The 21,038-nt window shown below is 42.1% G+C and overlaps 2 protein-coding genes across 9 annotated transcripts in view; both read right to left on the bottom strand.

Moving 5' to 3' along the window:
* Positions 1–15,414, bottom strand: part of LOC122396900 (tropomodulin) — a 78,818-nt gene extending 63,404 nt beyond the window's left edge. For 2 of the 7 annotated variants that reach the window (XR_006259070.1, XM_043395647.1), the window contains exon 1: positions 14,896–15,405. Coding sequence is in view for 6 of the 7 variants with exons in the window: in XM_043395647.1 (XP_043251582.1) it covers positions 14,896–15,057 (162 nt within the window). In the remaining variant the exon portion in view is untranslated. Of the gene's footprint in view, positions 1–14,895 lie in introns of all 7 variants that reach the window. The other 5 variants (XM_043395648.1, XM_043395649.1, XM_043395651.1 and 2 more) reach the window with 4 other exon arrangements.
* A 572-nt stretch (positions 15,415–15,986) lies between these two features.
* Positions 15,987–18,148, bottom strand: LOC122396902 (methylthioribose-1-phosphate isomerase). 2 transcript variants are annotated; one of them, XM_043395658.1, is made up of 5 exons: positions 17,859–18,148; positions 17,256–17,491; positions 17,030–17,184; positions 16,689–16,897; positions 15,987–16,607 (listed from the first exon to the last, which is right to left on the bottom strand). In XM_043395658.1, the coding sequence occupies exons 1-5, from the start codon at positions 17,988–17,990 to the stop codon at positions 16,326–16,328; spliced, it is 1,014 nt and encodes a 337-aa protein (XP_043251593.1). In that variant the 5' UTR covers positions 17,991–18,148; the 3' UTR covers positions 15,987–16,325. The 2 variants fall into 2 exon arrangements, with proteins under 2 accessions (XP_043251593.1, XP_043251592.1); XM_043395657.1 differs by having other exon boundaries at positions 16,976–17,184.
* Positions 18,149–21,038: the final 2,890 nt, after the last annotated feature.

Below are 21,038 nucleotides of genomic sequence, written 5' to 3' on the forward strand. Positions count from 1 at the left end.
GGTGTTCTGTTTCTGCCAGACCACCCTGTTACAACGCTAAGCAGAAGAGGAGAAAATCAGAAAACTTCCGAGCGCGAAAAAATAATATTATTTGGGGTTCCGCGAAACCCAGCATGATACAGGCTCGAATTAGTTTCCAGCCGCCTAGGGTCCTTATAAATATTATTTTCTGGGGAATATCGACGTCTGAAATAATTTAATTACGGACGATTTTTTATCAACCATTACCCATTACGAACAGGACACGAGTACCTGATGAATAAAAAACCGAACCACCAACCTGCAAACTATGCAACAAAATTATTTACTAGGTTCGAAGACAAAAATACAAGATAACATTTACCACAAAATATAACCACATTAACACTGACACAAACAAATAATTTTCAAATGCTAAAGAAAATAAATTTTAATAAGGTTAAAAAGTTTTGGCAGTCAACGTGTTAAAAAACAAAAAGAAATAGCACTTTTCGACGTACGTTTTATTGCTATTTAGTCACGAGACATTTACGAGAAACGCTCTTCCGTTAAAGCGCTATTTTCGTTTGTTCCGTGGAATAAATAGCGTCCATCGACAGCGATGGGTCAACAAGTGCAGCGATTTCTAGAACAGGTGTCGGACGATCGGTGTTCTGACGAGTCTGAACGGAAATCTAGGGTCCCAGCATGAAATTGATCGTTCGAGAGATTCATGGACGAAGGAAGACGCGGGTACGCGAGATCGAGGAAAGGATCAGCGGGAAAGCGAGGACGGACAAACGAAGAGGAATCTATTTCGAGAATCGGCCGCGGATCGGCCTCGGTGCGTCGAGCATGACCGAGCACCCAACGAGAGAGAGTTCGCTAATTGAGACGCCAGAGGCATCGACCAGAAACCAAAACGGAAGCAGCGCGGCGCCCGCTGGTTCCGTCGTCGCCCGGCTCGACCAAATTGCCCCTTGGATCCCAATTTCGCGAGATCTCGGTTCTCGATCAACGATGCGAGTCGACGAATTTGTCGCGTACGCGCGCGCCTCACACTGCCTCCCTTGTTTCTATCCTCGACCACCATTTTTCTTTTTCCTTAACACGTTCGGAGCTAAGAAGGTTTCGCAATATCATTCGCTAAAAAATAGAAACGTTTCCGATTGCAGTCTGCTTCGAAATAAACACGAAAGATTGTCAATTTTCACTGTAGATTTAAAGGGCGTCGATCGTTTCTTTTTTTTATTGGAAATCTATCGTATTGACCATTATATTAAAATGGGGAATACTTCTTTGTCTTGATTCCCCATTTGAAAGTTTGATACACGGATTTAAAGATATAATATTGCAAATTTTACATACCAAAGGGTATTGCAATGTGCAGTCCTACAGGCCAAGAAACTTTGGAAACGATTAGGGTAGAAATTACTTGGTAGATGCTGGACAATCTCTGTCGCGACTCCGAAATATTAATTTTATTTTTATTGCGTGAATGTATGCTTCGCAGGGATCTTTTACCTCTTAACGGTGAATCGTTGTTTAATAATGTAAATTTGCGAACGTTTATCCTGAGAATTTTTTTTTTTTAGTCGTGCCACTATCAATGCCAAGAAGACGTTATGATAAATTATCGTCGAGAGAGATACTTGTAACGGGATACGTTGGTATGTCATAATGATGCGTTACACGCGAGTTGTTCCGACCTGACGGTAACATATGTCGGGCCTGGATAATATCTATTTGAAATAGAAGTAAAATACACCGTGGACACGGTCTTGTCAAGCGCCATTGTACTTAAACGTTCACCTCGAGAAATTATAACTTACAAAGTTGAATTACAAACGATGGATCGATTGGAATCGTTTGTTAAAAGCTTCTGGTACCGTTTTTGTTTCGAATCTATTTATTGCTAACAATCCACCTGGCGTCTTCGGTTAATTTAGTGTCTTCGTACTCGTGGCTAAGTGAAACGTTTAAAATAACGCGTAAGTGTGTCGAAATTTTAAAATAGTCGGTCAATGGTCTAAAACTTTTCGATAAAACACATTTTTTTCTCCCGGGGGGGATCACTGACCGACTATTTTAAAATTTGAACACACTTGCGTGTGTTATTTTAGAGTTTTTGAGTTTTGGTTAGCCAATCAAAGCACCGAAAGATCGAGTTAAGACAAGAACGCGCTGGAAAGAAACTATTGCTCTGCGCGTTCTAGTCTACCAATAATAAATACTCTGACACTCTCGACAGCTACCATAGCGATCGATATAATTGAAAAATCTGATTCACTGTCCACGTGTACTTATCTTCGACGCTGTTGCATCCGAGCGTTTCATCTTCCCTCGACTTGAACCGTCTACGATACACGTAAACGAGTCGTTCCACGGCTTGCCAAGCGGAACATCTCATTCACGATTGTTCGCTTTACGAATAAAGGCCACCCCGTTTGCTCGATCTTCCCTCGTTTTCAGTTCCATTACGGCCAACCAGAATTCCCTGGCTCGCAATTTGCTCCAGCGATCGATGGAACATCGAATGTTCTTCGACTCGAGCTAATCCCTCCGCGGTTGTTCGCGGTATCGTCGATGGGAATACGGTTTTTATCAATTATTTATCAGCCTCTGTGCACGCACATGTGACCTCGAGCGGCCATAGACCGAGTATTCTAAAAATGTTCCGCTCTGATTACTAGCAAAGCGAAGCTGAGGAACGGGAACGTGGTTAGAAAATTCCAGGCTGTCGCGGCCAACATCAATATTTGAAATTGCCGCTGCTTCCGCGTGTAAACTAGCATTTAGTTCATATTGTGGCTCCAGGGGCTTGGAAGAACCCATTGTCGATAAATACTTGCCAATCAAATCCGTATTTATATCTTAATACGTAAACAATTAATCCCTTTACTTGGCTACTGCTTTTTAAAATTGTATTCCTCGGGTATTTCGTGGCGCTAAAATGGTGGGAAGTTCGATTTGAATGGATGTTACGGATGATTTAATGGACCGTGGGTTAATTTGTAGAATTTTTGTAAAATTTGTGTCTACATCTGACTAACATGATCTTATTGGTACAACAGGCTCGGTTCCTCCGCCATTACGGTTTCGATCATCCTCTTACACAACGTTTACAATTCTCTTTCGCGGGATTCGTGACATAACGCGATACGCGTTGACATCATGAATATATTCACGAGGTCTTTGTGCGTGGAATAGGGAAACCCAGCCGACACTGATCTAGCGTTTTCGTCGCCGCGATCAATAACATAACTAACCGCACTTTTCCAACCGGATGGGAACGACGGCGTCTCTCGGGGCGTCGTTACGTCGGGCATTAATATCCGCAAGATTGTTTCCCCGCCGTGTGAAGTACGATAGGCGTCGCGAGACGATCCGCGAGAACGTTTCTGTATAGATATTGTAATTCACAACGGAAACGTCGGTTTGGCAGCGGGAGCAACGATTCGGGAAACCGTCGCCTCCGCAACGGGAATTCCAATTCCGGCTGCAACAGGTCTAAATAGTAGTGGCCAGCGCGTAACTCCGTTGGCGAATATAAATAAGTCCGGGCTGCTAGTAATGACGTGGGGATTACGGCGATGCAGACGCTGCTATCGACGTCAGACTCGCGACGCACGGATCCCGTGGTACGTATGGGTCTATAAACGTTGGCTCGAAATATCTCTCGGGATCGCCCCGAGCCCGAACTGTCGAGACTCGAACACCGATCTCGCCCCCGAAACGAAATTTCTGTCGATAACGTACGCGACACCGAATTCGTGATTCGTGGAAACGCGATTAGCTTGCGCCGCGTCAAGCCAGCTGGAATAAGATAGGGGTATTTAAGGGGTTACGACACCGTTTACGACGGCAAAACCCGGCCACGTTTACGAATTTTGTACAACAGACGAGCGAGCTTTTATCGCGACCACGTTCCCCGGTTCCTACGCAACCCCCCGATCGCTCCACAAGACCCCCGAATTCGCTTTTTCCCGCAGAATTCCCATTTACGAAACTTCCGCAAGTTTACTTTAACCCTTAGGTGGATTATTGGGGCCCTCTGAAAATTTCAACTAATATTGTATTATATATGTCGATGTAAATGTAACCCTTCATCAGTTCATTAAAGGAAAGTTGATTTCCATTTACCAATTTAGCAAAAATCAACTTTAAGGAAAATAATTCCGTCGAGATTGAGAGTCCACTTAACACATTGACTGCCACGTCACCCATACATGGATGACATGAATTTTCATCGATCAGCTAAAAAAATTATTTCTCAAGGTTACATGTTAAAGGAAATAAATCTTGATAGGACACTTAAATTTTAACGAGGCTGTAAAAATAAGTTCTATGACAAATTGTGGATATGCTAGTTTCCGATTATCCAAAAAAGAGTATCCTTTTCGTAGACAATTTGAGGGATTTGGTCTGGCAGTCAACGTGTTAAGGGTTAAAATTGTACTACAGAAATTTTGACTAGTAAAAGTGTGTCTATAGGTGGTGAGTCAGTCAAAGGGTTAATTAATTGAAATTTCAGTCTGTTTTATATTTTTAATCAGCCCCGCCGTGAGAGAAAATTGAAATTCTTTTTCTTGCGATTTCCAACACGCGTTGAATATACAGTAGGGGATGGGCGCTGCGTGCAAAACTGAGTGGAAAGGAAAGTCTTGTTTTCGATAAAATCGGCTTTAAAATTCATAGGGTTTGCGTGCGAGCGCGACTTCGGCGCAAGTAGAATTAGTAATTCATGGACAGACGCGACAGACAAATCGTATTCAATCGCACGCTTGCCCGACAAATTTTCAAATCCAATTGCCCCCGGAACGAAGCCTCGAAAAAATATTATTCTTTCGTTCCGACTCATTTTCGTACGCGGAATCAGCCCCCCCCCGATCGGTTGTTCCATCGTCCTGCCTCCATCCCGCGCAAATTAGGATTCAAATTTTTATTATTTCGCGATCGAATTTACGCCCACGCGAACGATAATAAATTTGTTTCTTTCTCGGTCTCATCCCCGACAACGAAATCAAATCGGTAGGAACCGGAGCAGCCGACGAATTTGAAATCGTTCTTTCGCCGACTGCCGGAGTTGTATATCGCTCTTTCGCCGACCGAAACTTTTAAATTGTTCTTTTACCAAGCGCTAACGAGTTCCATATTTTTCTTTCGCGGGGCGCTCGCGAGTTCTGAATTGTTCTTTCATTGACTGCCGGGGAATTCTTTCGCTGAAACCTAACTCGCTGTAACTTGATTTCGATCGCAACTTCTATGCTTGAACCACCTTCCGACACTTTGGACAGCGGTTATAGATAGCGAACGAGAATTTTGATATTAATATTCGATGAGTTGATCACTCGAGACTCGATATTAAAACCAATATTATATATGAAAGTCAATATTTTTTAAATGTACAATATAGAATCTGACAGTATTTATAAATATGTACTTTTGGGAAAAAAATTCGTGTATGTGGACAAATTTGATTAATAATTTTGTTAATAACTTTTTAACTAAGCCTTGATCAACAAATTTCTTGATTTTCGTTATATTTTGGCCTCTAGAATCTCTCGTTAAAATTTTTTTAGCGCCATAAGACTTGATAGCGAGTGAGTAGCCTTATGATTAGGGAATTTTAGATTGTCTCAACTCCTGAATATAATAATTCGTATCTTACGGTGTCTGTAGTTTTTTGAGAATTAAAATTGCCCGTAAATGCGTAAACATCCGCGATCTAATGATTAGAAACGTTCGTCAGGGTTCCCAATTTGTGATTTAGACGTAGTTCGAGAGCACGGTGTGCGAAATCGCGACAATTAAGAGATCGATGGCCGCTTACGTGAGCAGCGAGGCCAATGAAGTCTGGGTCGACGATTTTGGCGGAAACATTAATCGTCGGATGACGTCATCGCGGATAGTAGCCGCGCAAGGTCATGACAGCATCGGTGATGCTGTCACGAATAATTCGAGAGGAGGCTACTCCGTGTGCAAACGGTTAGGGGAGTTACCTAATGGCGTCACCTAAATCCGATCTCTTCTACTTCTTTGTTATTACTGAACGCGGGCACCATCTAGCGATAAATGCACGAAACGACCGACTAATAAAAAGCAGAAACAAAATATTGTCAGATGACGCCTCGATTCTGAACGCTGAACGACTCGATAAACATTTTCAAATAAAATAATCGCAGTTTAATGTATACTGGAAATATCCAATCGGAGCAATATTTTTAGAGAAAAATGCTCAAGTTCAGCGCCACACCCAGCAACATTGGATTTAGATCTTACAGGGAAATTATGGGATAAATTGGACCGCAGGATTAGAGTCACGCTTGTAAATTCCAAGGAGGAACGTACGAGAAAAAAGATAAGAGGAAGAATGGGAGCGTACTAGTCTCGTTTACTTAAAAAAAACGTAACGTCTTATTCGTTTCTCTTCGAAGCCCCTCCGAACAGGCAACCCGACATGCGTGCGTGCAAAATCTAACGAAAAATTTAGTTTTCCGGAGACGGTGTAATAGCTTCGTAAAAAAAAAAATGGAAAGAGAGTGTAAAACAGGGAAAGTATTATGTTTCCTCGTAAAATTCGAATGCTATAAGTTCTGGCACGAAAGTCGACACAAACTTACGGGACGATCTAATATATTTTGCGACACACTCTTTCGGGGCGTGAATAAAAGACCAAGGGCAATGGCTATCCTATATATTTCTATAAAAAATACGGAAATAAAATTTCAGGTAATTCGTAAATGTTCTATTAAAGTTAAAATATTTTTTATTAACGGTCAAGAGGTTTTTGGGTTTATCGATCGAGTAATCCTGATGTTTAGTCCGGTGCCAGGACATTGTACGAATGCTTAGAATTTTATCGAAGGTGTGAATTGCAGAGGCTGCGGTGTCGTCACCTTACGATCTCAGAGGCGCAAGGTCGGCTGGCCTAAACGCAGGTCGAGATTTTTGTCAAGACTCGTTGCTCGTGCCAAGAATTTCGCGATCCACGGTATACGTATTCTAGTTGCACACCGTTCTTTCTGCGTACGAGCCACACACGCACGTTTTCTGCGCGACTTCCACGCATTCGAAGAACGCGGGACGGTTCGATCGCGATCGAGAGCGTCTAGTAATTTACAATTTCAAAGATATCGATCTTCGAAGATTCTCCGCCTCGATGTATGCCCTTAAGAAATTTTGAAAACATTTTTACCGCGAGACTAACATACAGATATCGATATCATACGTGTTAAACGCGAAGAATATCTGGGAAAACGCTGACAGTATAAACATCGCAGACGTATTCGAACGTAAAATTTTCGATATAAGCATTGTTTTACGTAACACGGTAAAATGTAAACACTGACATCGACACTGGGTGCATTGAAGTGAAATCGTTTTCAGTAGTCCGAAGACAACGAGTGCAGGAATTAATAATTAAATGGCAGTAGAATGGTTTGGGGAAAACAAGTCTATCGTGTACAATGTTGCGAGGAAAGAATTTTATATTTATTACAGTATTTTTATTTTAAAAATATTTCAGTGAAAGGAGCTTTAATTATGGTATTTATCAAGACTCCTTTGTTCCTTCCGAGTTTTATCAGCTCGCTAAAGTTTCGTACCAATAATTTATAGACATCCTGTACATCGAGAGCGCGCTTCATTTACTCCACTTAATCGGTAGACGAAAAAAAAGTTCGAAATCGCATTAAGCGATGAACGAATCGGTCGACGGAAGTTTAAAAGTGGTCCTCGGTGCAATTAATCGAAGAAAGTGAGACGGGACGATAAGGACCGAGACAGGAACGTCGACGCGTAAACTCGACGTCTCTTTCGTAGTTTGCAAAATTCGTCCCTGGAAATTACTACCCGTGCTACTGACGTCCAATTAATCATCGTAATTTTCAATTACTCGGTCGGTCGATTAAATTATTCTGCAAGCGCGACAACGAGCAATCTCCGACGATTCATTTTACATTAGCTACTTACATCTTCGAGACTAGTTCAAAACAATTTTTAAAATTTCTACGAGCAACCATTATACAGGGTGGTCAGTTGTATGGTTTAAAGGGTTAAAAAAATAAATAAATATACCACGTAACGTGTCCCTTTAAGCCATGCAACTTTTGTATATAATATTTTGGGAATGACCAGAAACTGCAAGAGTTGACCCATTACTGTCCACGAATCTGTCCGAGATCTAATCGAATTAAGCGTAACGTTGAAATCCATTTAGAGAAAATCGTATTAACGCGCGAGTATATGTTTTAACAGTCGGTGAACTCGTCGTCTATCGCGATGGTTGTTTATTTTTTTTAAATACGCGTGTCTTTGAACGATAGAACAACGGTGATATGGGCGGGCTACGAGCTCGCTCGCGGAATCGAGTTCCAACTTCCGCGGCAATCTCAGTTTCCCGTGTTCTCATTTGCGGGCTGTCGCGTCGAAAATTCACGAACACGAAAACGAACGTTGCGAAGTATTTTTGCCGCGGGGCAAAATGACCGCTAAAATTTGCAAACCGCTGATTTAGAAGACGAATGGAGAGCAAGGGAAAAATTATACCGCTGTTGGTTGTCCGCGGAAAACCGAGCTCTCCTCCTAGCTAGCAACACCTCGTAAATCCAGCCGTGTTTTACCTTAAGGCGAGATTAATACCCGCCCGGCATCGTATTTGCATTTAAACGCGGACCTAATGCGCATCAACTAAATTGCGGAGTATTTTGTCCCGTGCAACGCGTGCCCGTATAAATTTCATCGAATGGTCTCCGCTCGAGTTCGAGGATTCCTGGATATCTCGCTTCCGGTATGAAATCTCGAATTTCGCTGTTTTATTTGTCAACGTCGAACGACTCTTGATGGAATTAAAATGTCCACGACGAGGCAGAAGTATTAAATGTTCACTTTCGAACAACATTTCCTGCAAACCGTATTATTTTTACGTGCAAAGTAATAAACGTCACGTACCCGCAACTGTTTAAACACTTATCGCGACATTTAGCGATACCCGCCAAAAACCATCGTAAATAGTTTGGCATTAATGCAACGGAAAGGATCACAAAGGGGATGTTGCAGCCGGGACAAATTATAATAATATTTTTATTACGAGACGTGTCGTGTTTCGTGTAACAAATCATATTTGCCCTTTGCGTGGAACGTTAACGATCTAAAACGAATATTTCTCTAGCTCGAAGGAGAACGTTCAAGACTAATAGCACTTCTCGTAAAATACAAAAGAATAACGTGTCGTTTAGAGGCACTTACGAAGGGAAATTTTAGTGACTTCGAAGAACTCGAGTACAACAAAAGAGCATAGTTTTCGAGAAGACGGTGGACGATAGAAATTCAAGAAACGAACGCTAATCGAAGCCCCGCGTCCCGACCTCGAAGCTATTTTAAAAGAACGTTATTACAAGACTTTCGATCTCACGAGTCCAGGGATCTCGTAGGAACGAGCAATGATTTGTCAAAGGAGCGTGTCTCGATTCGTAGTCGATTTGTTACTTTTATAATCGTGGATAGACGACGATGGAGAGAAGCTCGCGCCTCGAGTAAGAATCCCGTTGCTCATCGACGGAATACGAAGCAATTCGTCGTTTAGACGACGAACGCGCGTTTACTCTACTTAAGCCGTTTCATCCGCGTGACAAAGGCGCGATAATCTGCCCCCCCCCCGTTCGTCGATTCAATTCGCAAATTGCGCCCGTCCCTGCTCAGACGGTCTCACGTTTGTTCTGTATAATTGTTTTCGCCTTTAAAATGGTACTTCAGTCCGACATATTCGAAAAATCGTGTCGTGGAACATAATATAGAACAAAAGATCCAAGCGTCAACGACTGTGCAAAGTTTGAAATTAATATTACAAATAGTCTCATAGTTAGATTAGAAACTCGACTCGCGCCGCACTATAAATGAACCGAGAGCACATTGAAGTGTACTTTGCTGTTTGCTATTTTAGGCTGACTGGTACAGGAGCAGCAAATTTTATAGGCACTTATGTTTGTCCCGTAAAGTATAGCTATAATAAAGCAAGTGTTAACTAACCACTTAACAGCCATGCCCTACAATCGAATCAAACTATACTTTATCACGGAAAGACAAAGTCGAGGACTATATGGGGGGGGGGCTGGCGATACTTAGAACTCACCCACGTTGTCCATAATTATTTCTGGAAACCGACGAATTTGGTATCCCCTTCGTAAACACGAAAATAAATTTTAGGCGCGAGTTTCGGTCGAGTATCTCGATCTGATTATTTTGTTTCGACTAGTTTTCGAGAACCGGCGAACGAAAAAAATATAAAATCTATCGACGAAGGTGTAAACGTACCGGTTAAAATTTTCCACGACGGTCTGCAGAAAAATATTAGGAGAAAAATGCAAAGGGAAGACGCCGGGTCTAAGTTTAATCGCAATGCCGATGTCTAAACGGAATGGGACATTAGAGACATCGGGGCATCTGTTAAAACAGAGCCACGGGTTATACAGAGATTATTCGGGACCGAAAATGACAGAAAAAATACAAGGAAAAGGAACAAGGAAACGTAGAAACGATAGTGCACGGACAATGAAATATATTTTAAGATCTGGATTTCTGGGCACGAGTAGACGAATAAACTATAGATAAGACAAACGTACAAGGTGTGAGCATGGTACAAACATTAGAAGTTAATAGAAACAGTTCGAAGATATAATTTGTAAACTATTCATATTTTAATTACTTTTAATAAGTTCTATTGCTGTTCCAGTGTCGGTAGTTCTTTGTGTTTCAGAACTGTTGGTTTTTACAGAAGATTAGGATTGGTTTTACATCTAATTACAGTCGCTGTAAATTGGCTATTCTTTCCACTCGCGAAAACACAGTGCAACGAACGATGTTTTCGCGTAATTAGCTTATCGACGAGATAGGGCAATCGCGGATGTAACTCTTTGCATTGGGACGATAATACATTTTCGAAGCACGAAGAATCCAAACTCCTGGACATCCACTATCGTAAAATATAGAAATTACAACGACGAATGGATAAAAAGCGCGTTACAGATTGTCGATTGCGATTTTGTCAACGAAGAGTGAAACTTGGTCCAAGTTCTTTGTTTCGCCGTTAATTATGGGGGGGGGGTTCGCGGAAAACGTACGGATCGTCGTGCAAAGGCAGAAATTTATGCGCGTGATAACTCAACGTCTCCCCTCGCCGCGCGACAATGATAATAACGATGGGAATGATTTACTCGGGATTATCCGTGGCGTCGAATCGCGCACGTGTTTCAGAATTAATGCTCCGAGACGGCCAAAACTATGTCTATCTTCGACACGTCTGCACGGGGGTTCGGTCGACGAGCCGAAATTATCCTCCTTGCCAGCGATTCTTAACCTTTTTGAGCCCACGGCACAGTTTCGAACAGCGATGGAAAATCATTGGCACGCGCGCCAATATCTTGGCACAACGTTTTCGCGCTTGAACATTTCGCTACCTGGAGCATCGGGATACTAAAATTTTGAAACGTTCAACCCGCGACACGGAGTATTGGATTACTCGATCCGAATCCCGACTACAGAGTTATTATTGAGATCCTCCGACGATTCTGGTGGTCAGCCGCCACGAACCGCCTTCGATCGAACAAATATTTATTCAGCGGAGGTCCCAGGGACCACGTGTTATTCTCGATCAACCTGAATGGAAAAGTTCCTCCCCGCTGCCAATGTAAAAAAAAGCATTTTGTCGCATCCGCTAAAAAAAACTCGATGTTTCTTTTGTATTTTCACGCGCTTGAATCCTCCTTGCTCTATCGTTTCAAATTGCAACTTTCGAGGAGGACTTGCATCTGTTTATTTTGATTCGTTGCTCGATGCTTTTGTTCGAGTAATTTTTTAGGGGATCCAAAGACGTTTGATCGTGGCGAGTTTGGAGCGGCTGATGGGAGTATCGATCACCGCGAGAACATAACGCGATTATCGTTAATCGGAAGTTCGAATCACGAGCGGCGTTCGGACGGATTTTACGTCCCGCTCGTTTCTCCGTTCAAAGCGAGTTCGTTGCCAGATCTAAAACCGTCGTACCGACAATGACGTAGAATCTGAGTAAATCGCGCCCGTTGTCCCTCATTTCGCATTAACGCCGCTCGACTAATCTTTCTTATTCCGCGTAGCAGCGCGTCCGCTTTGTCCCGTCGACTTAATTTCGTATCCGAAGTTCCCTTTGTCTTCAATCAGGAACGGCACGAAATTCTCGGTACGGGCAACAAATCTCGGAGCAACTAATAAAAGTTGAACAAATCCCGATCCCGTTGTTCGTCGAATAAAAAATTACTGAATTATACAGTCAGATTATGTTTCGCCTTGCAGCGCGTCCCCGGCTTCGTTTCGTATTCGGAGCTGCAATTTGTTTTCGAACAAAGATGAGCAAACTTCCCGCCTCGAACAACGAATGGAAGATATAATCAAACGATCCGTTCCTCTAATAAATATTACAATATAGATTGGACGCGTTGTTTTGCGTTGCTCGAATTCATAACATTTCGTCTAACCGGGGGATGATCTGTTTTTCAGGATGAAAAATGGAATTTTTTCACACGTATTCTGACAGTGTAAAGGATGAGGAACAAGCAGAATCGAGGTGAAAGTTGAAAATTTGCTCGAGTTATGTGGATTTGAAGAACGCAATGTCATCCGAACGATAGCTGACCGCACGCAAAACTTTGAATGCGTTTTTCTTTAATACTATGCGTCTTTGACACTGATTTCTCCGGAACTTCTGCAAACGCATAAAGGAAACGTGCCTGACTATTGTCCTCGATTTACGTCAATATCTTTGCTCCCGCGAGTTTCTAAGGTCGCCGGAAATTGGGACATTTTGACGAAATTTGGCTGAGAGGAAAACTTTTCTGTATAATACAAAAACAAAGTTGTTGAATCTCGTATCTGCACTCGTGTGGGATAATATGTTTGTATCATTCGAAAAGAGTTTGAACTCGAATCTAACCAGGGACGCAAGCAATTAAAGGCTCCTTTGATACGATTTATTTAGTCGATCGCCGTGATCGTTTAATCGTGTTTGTAAAGCGTCACTTTAATTAAAATTTGCCCAACACTCGTCCCGTTTCTCCTTAACATGGACCGTCGAATGATCCGCGATGAACTCGCCCCCGAGCGAAAAGAGAAAATACGAAACTGGGTTAGTTTGATGAATCGCCTGAAATATTTTATGCGCGATGGAAAGAAAGAAACGATCTGTTTCTATTTCTGCCGTTTAAATGGTACCGAAAGGAACCGTTGCGCTCGCGTTCGTTATTTTAAAAACACGATCCCGCGCGTGAATTCTATTGTTTGTTAATTGTAAATCAAAATTCATTTGCGTGTTCCTCGATATACTCCAAACAAACGTTTTGACAAATATCTGTTCGAATAGGCATTGTTTACATTATATAAACGTACCCTGGTTCGGAACCTCTTCGATATACAGTTAATTTAAACAATCATTTTATCGTGCATGGTATATATTTTATAATAAACTGATTGCTTTTAAAATCGACTAAAGTAAAACTTTACAGTGTTTATAGCGAATCACAGCCAAAATCGTGCACCATGTATGAAAATATGTTTCATTCTATAAAAATAAAGTTTAGGAATGATTTTGGGGGAAAAATAAGGCAGACATATTATTATAAATATATCTGTATTTATTGTGTAACAACGACAAAAGAAATTAATATTCTTAATGTGCACGATTTTAGCTGTGAGATGATTTCTGCACTGTATTATAGTAATTTTATTTTTTTTATGTTAAGTAATATTCATTTCTTTTGTTATTATTACACAATAAATACAGATATATTTACAATAATATATCTGCCTTATTTTTTTTTATTTAAACTTTTTTTTTAGAATGTGTATATTGAACGAACTATAGTTATTCAGACTATAGTTTATTTAAGTCTCGTTATCAGTCTGGGTTAGCATTTCCTCGATTCGTCGTAACGAAATTCGAATAAAAATTCAGACCCTAGATAGCGGCATCCGGTTTACTTGTACGTCGACTGGCACGTGCATTTTATCGCAGCCATTTGCACGACTGACGTCGCTCGTGTTCACTTATTATCGGGTTACAGGAAAAATTCGACTGGTTCTGCCGCTAAAAACCGGCAGACTTCTGGGTGCTGGCAAACGGTATCGCGATAGATCCGCGCCGTAACGCGTAATCAATCGGTGGGATTCGAAAAGAAGTTTCTCGTTTCAAGCGTTTCCACCGGCACCACGACGCGCCCACGTTCGATAATATTTTCGGACGCAAATCATTATGTAACTTGGGAAAGAAACACACGTCGAAGTTCGTTAATCGCCGTATAGAATTGCGCGCGGGGGCTAAAATCGATCACGGATCGAGAAAATAAAATATTTGCTCGCGAAAAAAGAAACATCCGCGAACGCGAACGGGCGCTGGACCGAAAGTTTCCGCGATTTTGTTTACGCGTAAGGTTTAGCGATTGTTAACGAAGTCGGGCATAACGCCCGATCCCGCCGACGCGCCAAATAAAGTTGGTAAACCCCGGTAAAATCCGCGATCGAAATAATCCCCGTTTATCCTTGACGAATATCAGAATGAACCGAGAGATTCTCGCGCTGCCACACAGAACAAATTCTGCGTTTATTTTTGGCGTGCACGAATCGCGTACCGGAACTCTCGATAAACGCGTTAAATCTGCGTTCGGTCTGTCCCCGTGGAAACCGCCCGATAAATCTACGTTTTAGAGACGAACCGGTTAAATCTACGGTTCGATTATCTCGAGAGACGTGAAACGAGCAAAAGAAACGATTCTCGACGCGTCGTTTCCACGGTTCGAGATTTAAGACGCTCGCGAACACGATCGTTTGCAATAAACGCCCACGCGGGGACGCTAGAGACGACCCTACCAGTAACCGTAATCGCACGTGTCACTTATAAGCGTCGTCACTTACTTCTTGGATCTTATAGCTGGTCCTAACGGTCTTGCGTTTCGTGGTTGTGACCTCGTAAGTTTCCTCGACGGTGGGCGCCTCATCGTCCTCGTTGTTGTTGTTGTTTACAATCCCTTCGTCGGGCGATGTGGCGTCGGTGCCGAGGACGTCCGCGGCATCCATCGTCGCGTTTTCCGTGTCTACCTCCAGCGCGAACGATCGGAACACCGTACGAACACGATGTTCGGGCTCTAAACCTTTAGTTACCGATCTCGAACCGAGGCTAGCGGGTCGCCGACGTTCTGGGCGCCGAACGACGTGGAATCCGTGGGCAAACACGCCCCGAAGCGACCGTAATCTGGCCCCCCCTACGACGGCAAAAAAACTCCCGACGAGCAACTACCCGAAAACTATTCCGGGATTGGCGAAGTTCTGCGCGTAGCGGAGAGACTGGCCGTACTAAAGCACCGCGGTTCGAGAAACCCGCCGCGAACCGTGTTCCCGCGCGCCTTTCAACGGCGAAAATAGATTCTCAAGTTTTACCGATGGAACTCCACGCGCTCGTGCTCGCCCAGTGTCGATCTCGTCGTTCGACAACGCGATAAATTCGACGCGAGGACCGTGCTCTCGTCCCGACGCCTGCCCGTTATCGTTTGGAATCGAGTCGCTCGCTCCCTCGGGGTTCCGAACATAACCGCAAAAAAATGGCGCGACGAAGCCGTACGACCGACCGTCGCTACGGCTCCATCGATCGCCGTCGACCTGTCGTGGACATCGGTAATAAAACATATTGGTGCCACGCGACGATATTAAAAACGTTTGAGAAGAAAATTTTATTTACGTTCTCTCGGGTCCGCCGAAATCGCAACGATACCAGACATCCGTACGAAAGCGACGTCGTGACGCATATTTCAACCACAAATATCTTGTTCGTGCGATAAAGTATCCATTTAGCGATAAAATTAAATTGTTTACGCGTCGGGGACGTTTCACAGTCGACGCCGGGTGCATCCAAATTTTCAGGTATGCGCCGCCATCTGATCGCAGGTGGGTTCAACTACAAATCGAGAAAATGGACAGTTCGATATATTTCGATTATCTTGTATTTTCCGTAATCGCGATCCGTTGGACCGACGGTAGTTCTCTTTAATACAACTATTCGTACGAGATATTTCATCAGTATAAATATATTTTTAAAAATCATTGCGAAGTTAATAAGGCATTTTTAAATGCAAAAACACGCACGCCCGCGGTACAATACATTTTTTTTGCTGCACCCCTTAGACTTAACGTTTCAAATAAGCGTAACCTGCCAACAATTTTATTTTAACACGAACTCTTAAATAAACAATACCTGGCAACAATTTTTTCTTTAACGTTGAGATCACCAATTAATTGTCCTGTATAAATGCATCAAGAAGCTTCGTTCGATGTTCGAGTCGATCGGCACTTTATGTGTTCTTGTAGTTTTTCAACTGTATCAAATCTTCGGGACTAAATACACCAACTTCCGTGATAAAATCCTTGATAAGACTAGCCGGAGTTACGTCGAACGCCGGATTCCAACACTGTATCCCACCTGCCGCGATTTGTTGGTTCTTTATATGGGTCATCTCTCTTACTGGCCTTTCTTCGATGATGATATGGTCACCGCTAGGAATGCTAAAGTCTATGGAGGTTCGCGGGGCCGCCACGTAAAAAGGGACGTTGTGATATTTAGCGACTATGGCGATCTGAAACAAACACAAACAGTATTAAAATCGCGATCCTACGAAATACCTTACAAGTAACTAAAGAACGTTGGGCGATAATACCTGATAGGTTCCAATTTTATTAGCCGTGTCGCCATTCGCGGCGACTCTATCCGCACCGACGACGACCGCAGAAATGTATCGTGACTTCATCAGCGCTGCTACCATGTCGTCGCAAATTAGGGTAGCCGGGATTTTTTCATAGACTAATTCGTAAGCGGTCAGTCGCGCTCCTTGATTGTACGGCCTCGTTTCGGAGCAGTATGCCTGTTCTGTAATAGTAACTAATACTGTATAATCGTATCAACACTCCCGAAATGTTTAAAAACTAATGGACATGCAAACGTTACCAAGACTATCTTTCTTATGAAGAGATCTAATAACACCTAAAGCTGTGCCATAACCTGCTGTCGCAAAGCTGCCAGTGTTACAGTGCGTCAGAATCCTAACAGAATTGTTACCGGACACATTCTTCAAGATCTCTTCGGCTCCAAAGTCCCCGATGGCTTTGTTATCGGCTATATCCTTCTCCCGCATATATTCTATAGCATCGAGAAATCTACGAACATCATTTCCAACGTTAATATTGAAATTGAATCTACTTGCTCTCTTCGAGATAGGTTTTTATACCTCTCCTTCATTTCTGCTACATTAACAGTCTGATCCTTACTAAGTTTATTGGCTAACTGAATCAATTCGTCGGCAGCTATTTTCATGTTAACAGCGGTTGGACGCGCCGACACCAAGTAATTCAATTTACCTTCGACATCCTGTCGAAGACTCTTCTTATCCGTGTACTCTTCGTTCTTAAGTTCCGTTGCTAAACTAAGGCATCCAACGATGGCTATGGCTGGTGCACCACGAACCTAGAAATTTACATAGGATTGAATTACAACGAGTATTCCTGTAACGTGCATTTACGCAATAAACATTCAGCTATGCTTCGGTAGTTAACAAGCAATTTAAATCAATTAACCGTCTCAATTAAAATTCCGTTCGTACAAATCGCTTTAAATCGCCACAATTTCCGTTATTACGATTCAACTGGTTCAACGTTGCGTTTCTTACTGATCGTTCGCCGACGCGTCGCGATGCAAATCTTTCAGTCTCGTGGACCGAGTTACGATCGAACGCTATTAAATAATCTTTGGACATTCGTTTCTAGATGCTAGGCAGATACGATCGAACGCGAGAAAAGAGAGCTTCAAACAGTACTTTCAACGTTAGACGCACCTGCATCCTATTGATGACCCTCCAGCCATCCTCCACGCCTTTGACGGGTATGTATCGGAAAAACTCCGGTAACAGTATCTGATCGAGGATTTCCAACTTGCCGTTTTTCCATTTGATCGCCTGCAGCGTCATCTCGATCCGTCAAATGCAGACACGTGTCGTATATGGCACTCGGTGGAGATATACACACGGATTCGAGACGCGGCTAATAGAACCGCCGGTTGGTAGTTACTGAATGAAACGAGACCCCGTTCATTTGAAGCTCACGTGCACTTCGGACGGCCGTGACTCGAAACCTATCGTAACGCCGTATCGCACCGATATCACGTGACACAACGTAGCTGCGTGCATGTATGAATTAGCCACCGTTGGAGCCATCTGTCGGCGGTCCCGCGAACTATCGGTTTCTTCGAGACGGAAATCCCTTTGCGCGAATTGTTTAAATTATTTCGCGACGCGCGCCGCTGTGAAAAATTCTAGCAGAGCTTGGAATTTCCACGGAATTCGTAAAATGTTGGATAATGCGACAACGAAATCCTGGAATAACCCTGCTACGGTTTCGGTATAAATGGAATTTAAAAGCGTTATTTATTTTATCGGTGACCTTCTATGGCTACTTATTAGTTTATTCGATATTTTTTTTTGCGTTAAACTTAATGTGCAGAGATAAATTTATTTATTTCTTCGCTTATAAGAAGACTATAAACGTTTGAAAAATTGTTTGCAAAGAGTTTACTTATTTCTAAAGATGCTGGTTAGATGACGAAGTATCTTCTGTTATCGTGAGTGCGAGGACGCGATTGCCACTGCGTTATGTAAATATTATAATCAGTGTTTGATGTGTTTTATGATGAGAGGGAAATGTTAGTTGTTATTTCTTAAAATAGAGACGATCAAAGATAAATTTTATTCGTGAAATCTATATGTCCTCTTCTGTATAATTTCAAATGTTTTAATAATGTTTGAATTAGAACCGCAGCAATTATTGTTTATCATCACGTCTCAAAAGCATTGAAAGCACGAACAAATCTCTGCTCTGACAGACGATAACTGAATCTACAGAAAAGCTCACGATAAAGAATGAAAAATACTGATAACACCTCTAGTTATGACCTCAAGATATTACTTAAAATTTCTTATCAGTCATTTAACTCGTAAATTAATTTTCCGAATTAATTTATAATACTTCTGTTAATGTATGAATTTATAAAATTTTTATTAATGTATGAATTTATAAAACTTCTATTAATGTATGAATTTATAAAACTTCTATTAACGTATGACAATTTCAATCTCTACCATTAACAGAAGTGTATAACAGTCTTTGGAACCTTTCGTTAAATTTCAATTCGAATGCATGACTTTGTAAATTATTTGGAGGAACGGGAAGAAGGTTCAATTTGGACGAGCCCAGATGGTTTCAATTTCTATTGGCATGACATACAAAAAGGAAAGAAACTTTTACGAGAAGCAACGTGATTGAAGAATTTCCAGTGCACATGGGAAGCTTCCAATTCACTTTGAACAAATTAAATCGCGAACACTGTAATGGAATATAGGAATCAAATATTACAGAACAGTGTTAAACGAAGTTTTAATGAAAATACTTTTTACAAAATAAATCCCCACATCTATGGATCGTAGATCAAGAACCACTGTTTCAGAGCAACACTGAAAGGATCGTTAGAACAAATTACATAAAAATGAACATCTTGAAACGAAGAGACGCGAAAGGAAAAGTTGTCTTGGTAATTACAAAGCTGGTTCTACCTCGGGTCAAACGTATACGACCCCCTCGTACCGTAGATGACCTAAATCTTCGGTCGAAACGTGTATTAATAAACCGTGATCGTTTGTTTTTCTCAATTCGACAGGCAATACATATTATCCGTTTGATAAGCAGTTCGTCGCGGTTACGGTGCATCGCGCGCGTCACGAACAAACTTCCTCGGTATCGGTGATCGCGTTATAAGTCGCGGTAGGTGCGCAGGGATGGCGCGAACACGAATCAGCCACGGTTCCCCCGCAAAGGAATCGCTCTTATTTCCGATGCAATTCGTCGCTTTGATCCTTTATATGATTCGCGGTTACCAACGTCCGCGTATCCGCCCGTGGCCGAATACTTTCCAGCGTATTCCGAGTGCAAACTATTCCATTTACTTGCCGCATTTTTTAAAAAAAACCTTTGCATTTCAAAATAGACTGCACTTTTCAGATGGCCCCCGCCTGTTCGGCCGGAGTAAACCGTAATTTCGACCCGTTTTCCCCGTGCTTTTCGTCTTTCGTTCCCCGCGAATGCTAACGCGGACCTATTCGATCGCGAAAGGAACAAACGCGTCGCGAACGGGCATTAAAATTTCATGGAATATACTTCCGAGCGACTGTTTCCGTGGAAATGAGCAACGAAAAATACCGAGACACGTTTCCAAAAAATATACGCAGCGTTCGAAAATTCAGATAAAAGGAGTATTCTTTGTTTCCCCTTCTACCGGCGATTAAACGTATAAATACGTTTTTTACCCCAAATTTTCAAGTGAAAACTATCGTCCCCTGCTATAAGATACGCGAGATATTTCGTACACAGCACGGAATAACGGAAGTTATGACGCCAAGATATCTCGTCCGTAGCGTCCGTAGAAGGGATATTGTGGTAGCGAAATATCTCGTTCGACAGGGTGTTAACCTCTCGAGGGTTAATTAGATGCTTCTAGCAGATATTCGTGCTTCCACAGAATTTTTAAACTTACCTTCGCCCGAACGGGACGTAAATTATCGCGGTCAAATAAATTGTATGCAAATACAAAATTAGGAAAATAACACTGTATACAGGGTGTTCGGCCACCCCTGGGAAAAATTGTAATGGGAGATTCTGGAGACCAAAATAAGACGAAAATCAAGAATATCAATTTCTTGACTGAGGACTTCGTTAATAAGTTAGTAAGTTATTAAAAAATTAAATTAAAAAATTTCAAATCGTTCTGAAAAAATTATTTTCGATCGTGGGGGCCAATTACAATCATTTTTGGTCATTACACATACCCTCGAATTCCTACCCGCTTTCGATAAAAAAATTCAGGTAGGTGCTGAGATTTTTTGGCGAAAACAAAATTTTTCAAATTATTCTAAAAAAATTATTTTCGGTTGCAGGGCATGATTACAATCATTTTTGGCTATTACACT

Source organism: Colletes gigas, unplaced genomic scaffold (genome assembly GCF_013123115.1).
Source record: "Colletes gigas isolate AHSC1104 unplaced genomic scaffold, ASM1312311v1 Colletes_gigas_Sc00008, whole genome shotgun sequence".
In the NCBI taxonomy this organism is placed as follows: Eukaryota; Metazoa; Arthropoda; class Insecta; order Hymenoptera; family Colletidae; genus Colletes; species Colletes gigas.

Coding starts and splice junctions, on each gene's coding strand:
- LOC122396902 (XM_043395657.1), bottom strand. CDS start 17,990: ATGACGCTGCAGGCGATCAAATGGAAAAACGGCAAGTTGGAAATCCTC. Junction 17,185..17,255: donor GTAGCAGAAATGAAGGAGAG/GTATAAAAACCT, acceptor TGATGTTCGTAG/ATTTCTCGATGCTATAGAAT. Junction 16,608..16,688: donor ATAAAATTGGAACCTATCAG/GTATTATCGCCC, acceptor TGTTTGTTTCAG/ATCGCCATAGTCGCTAAATA.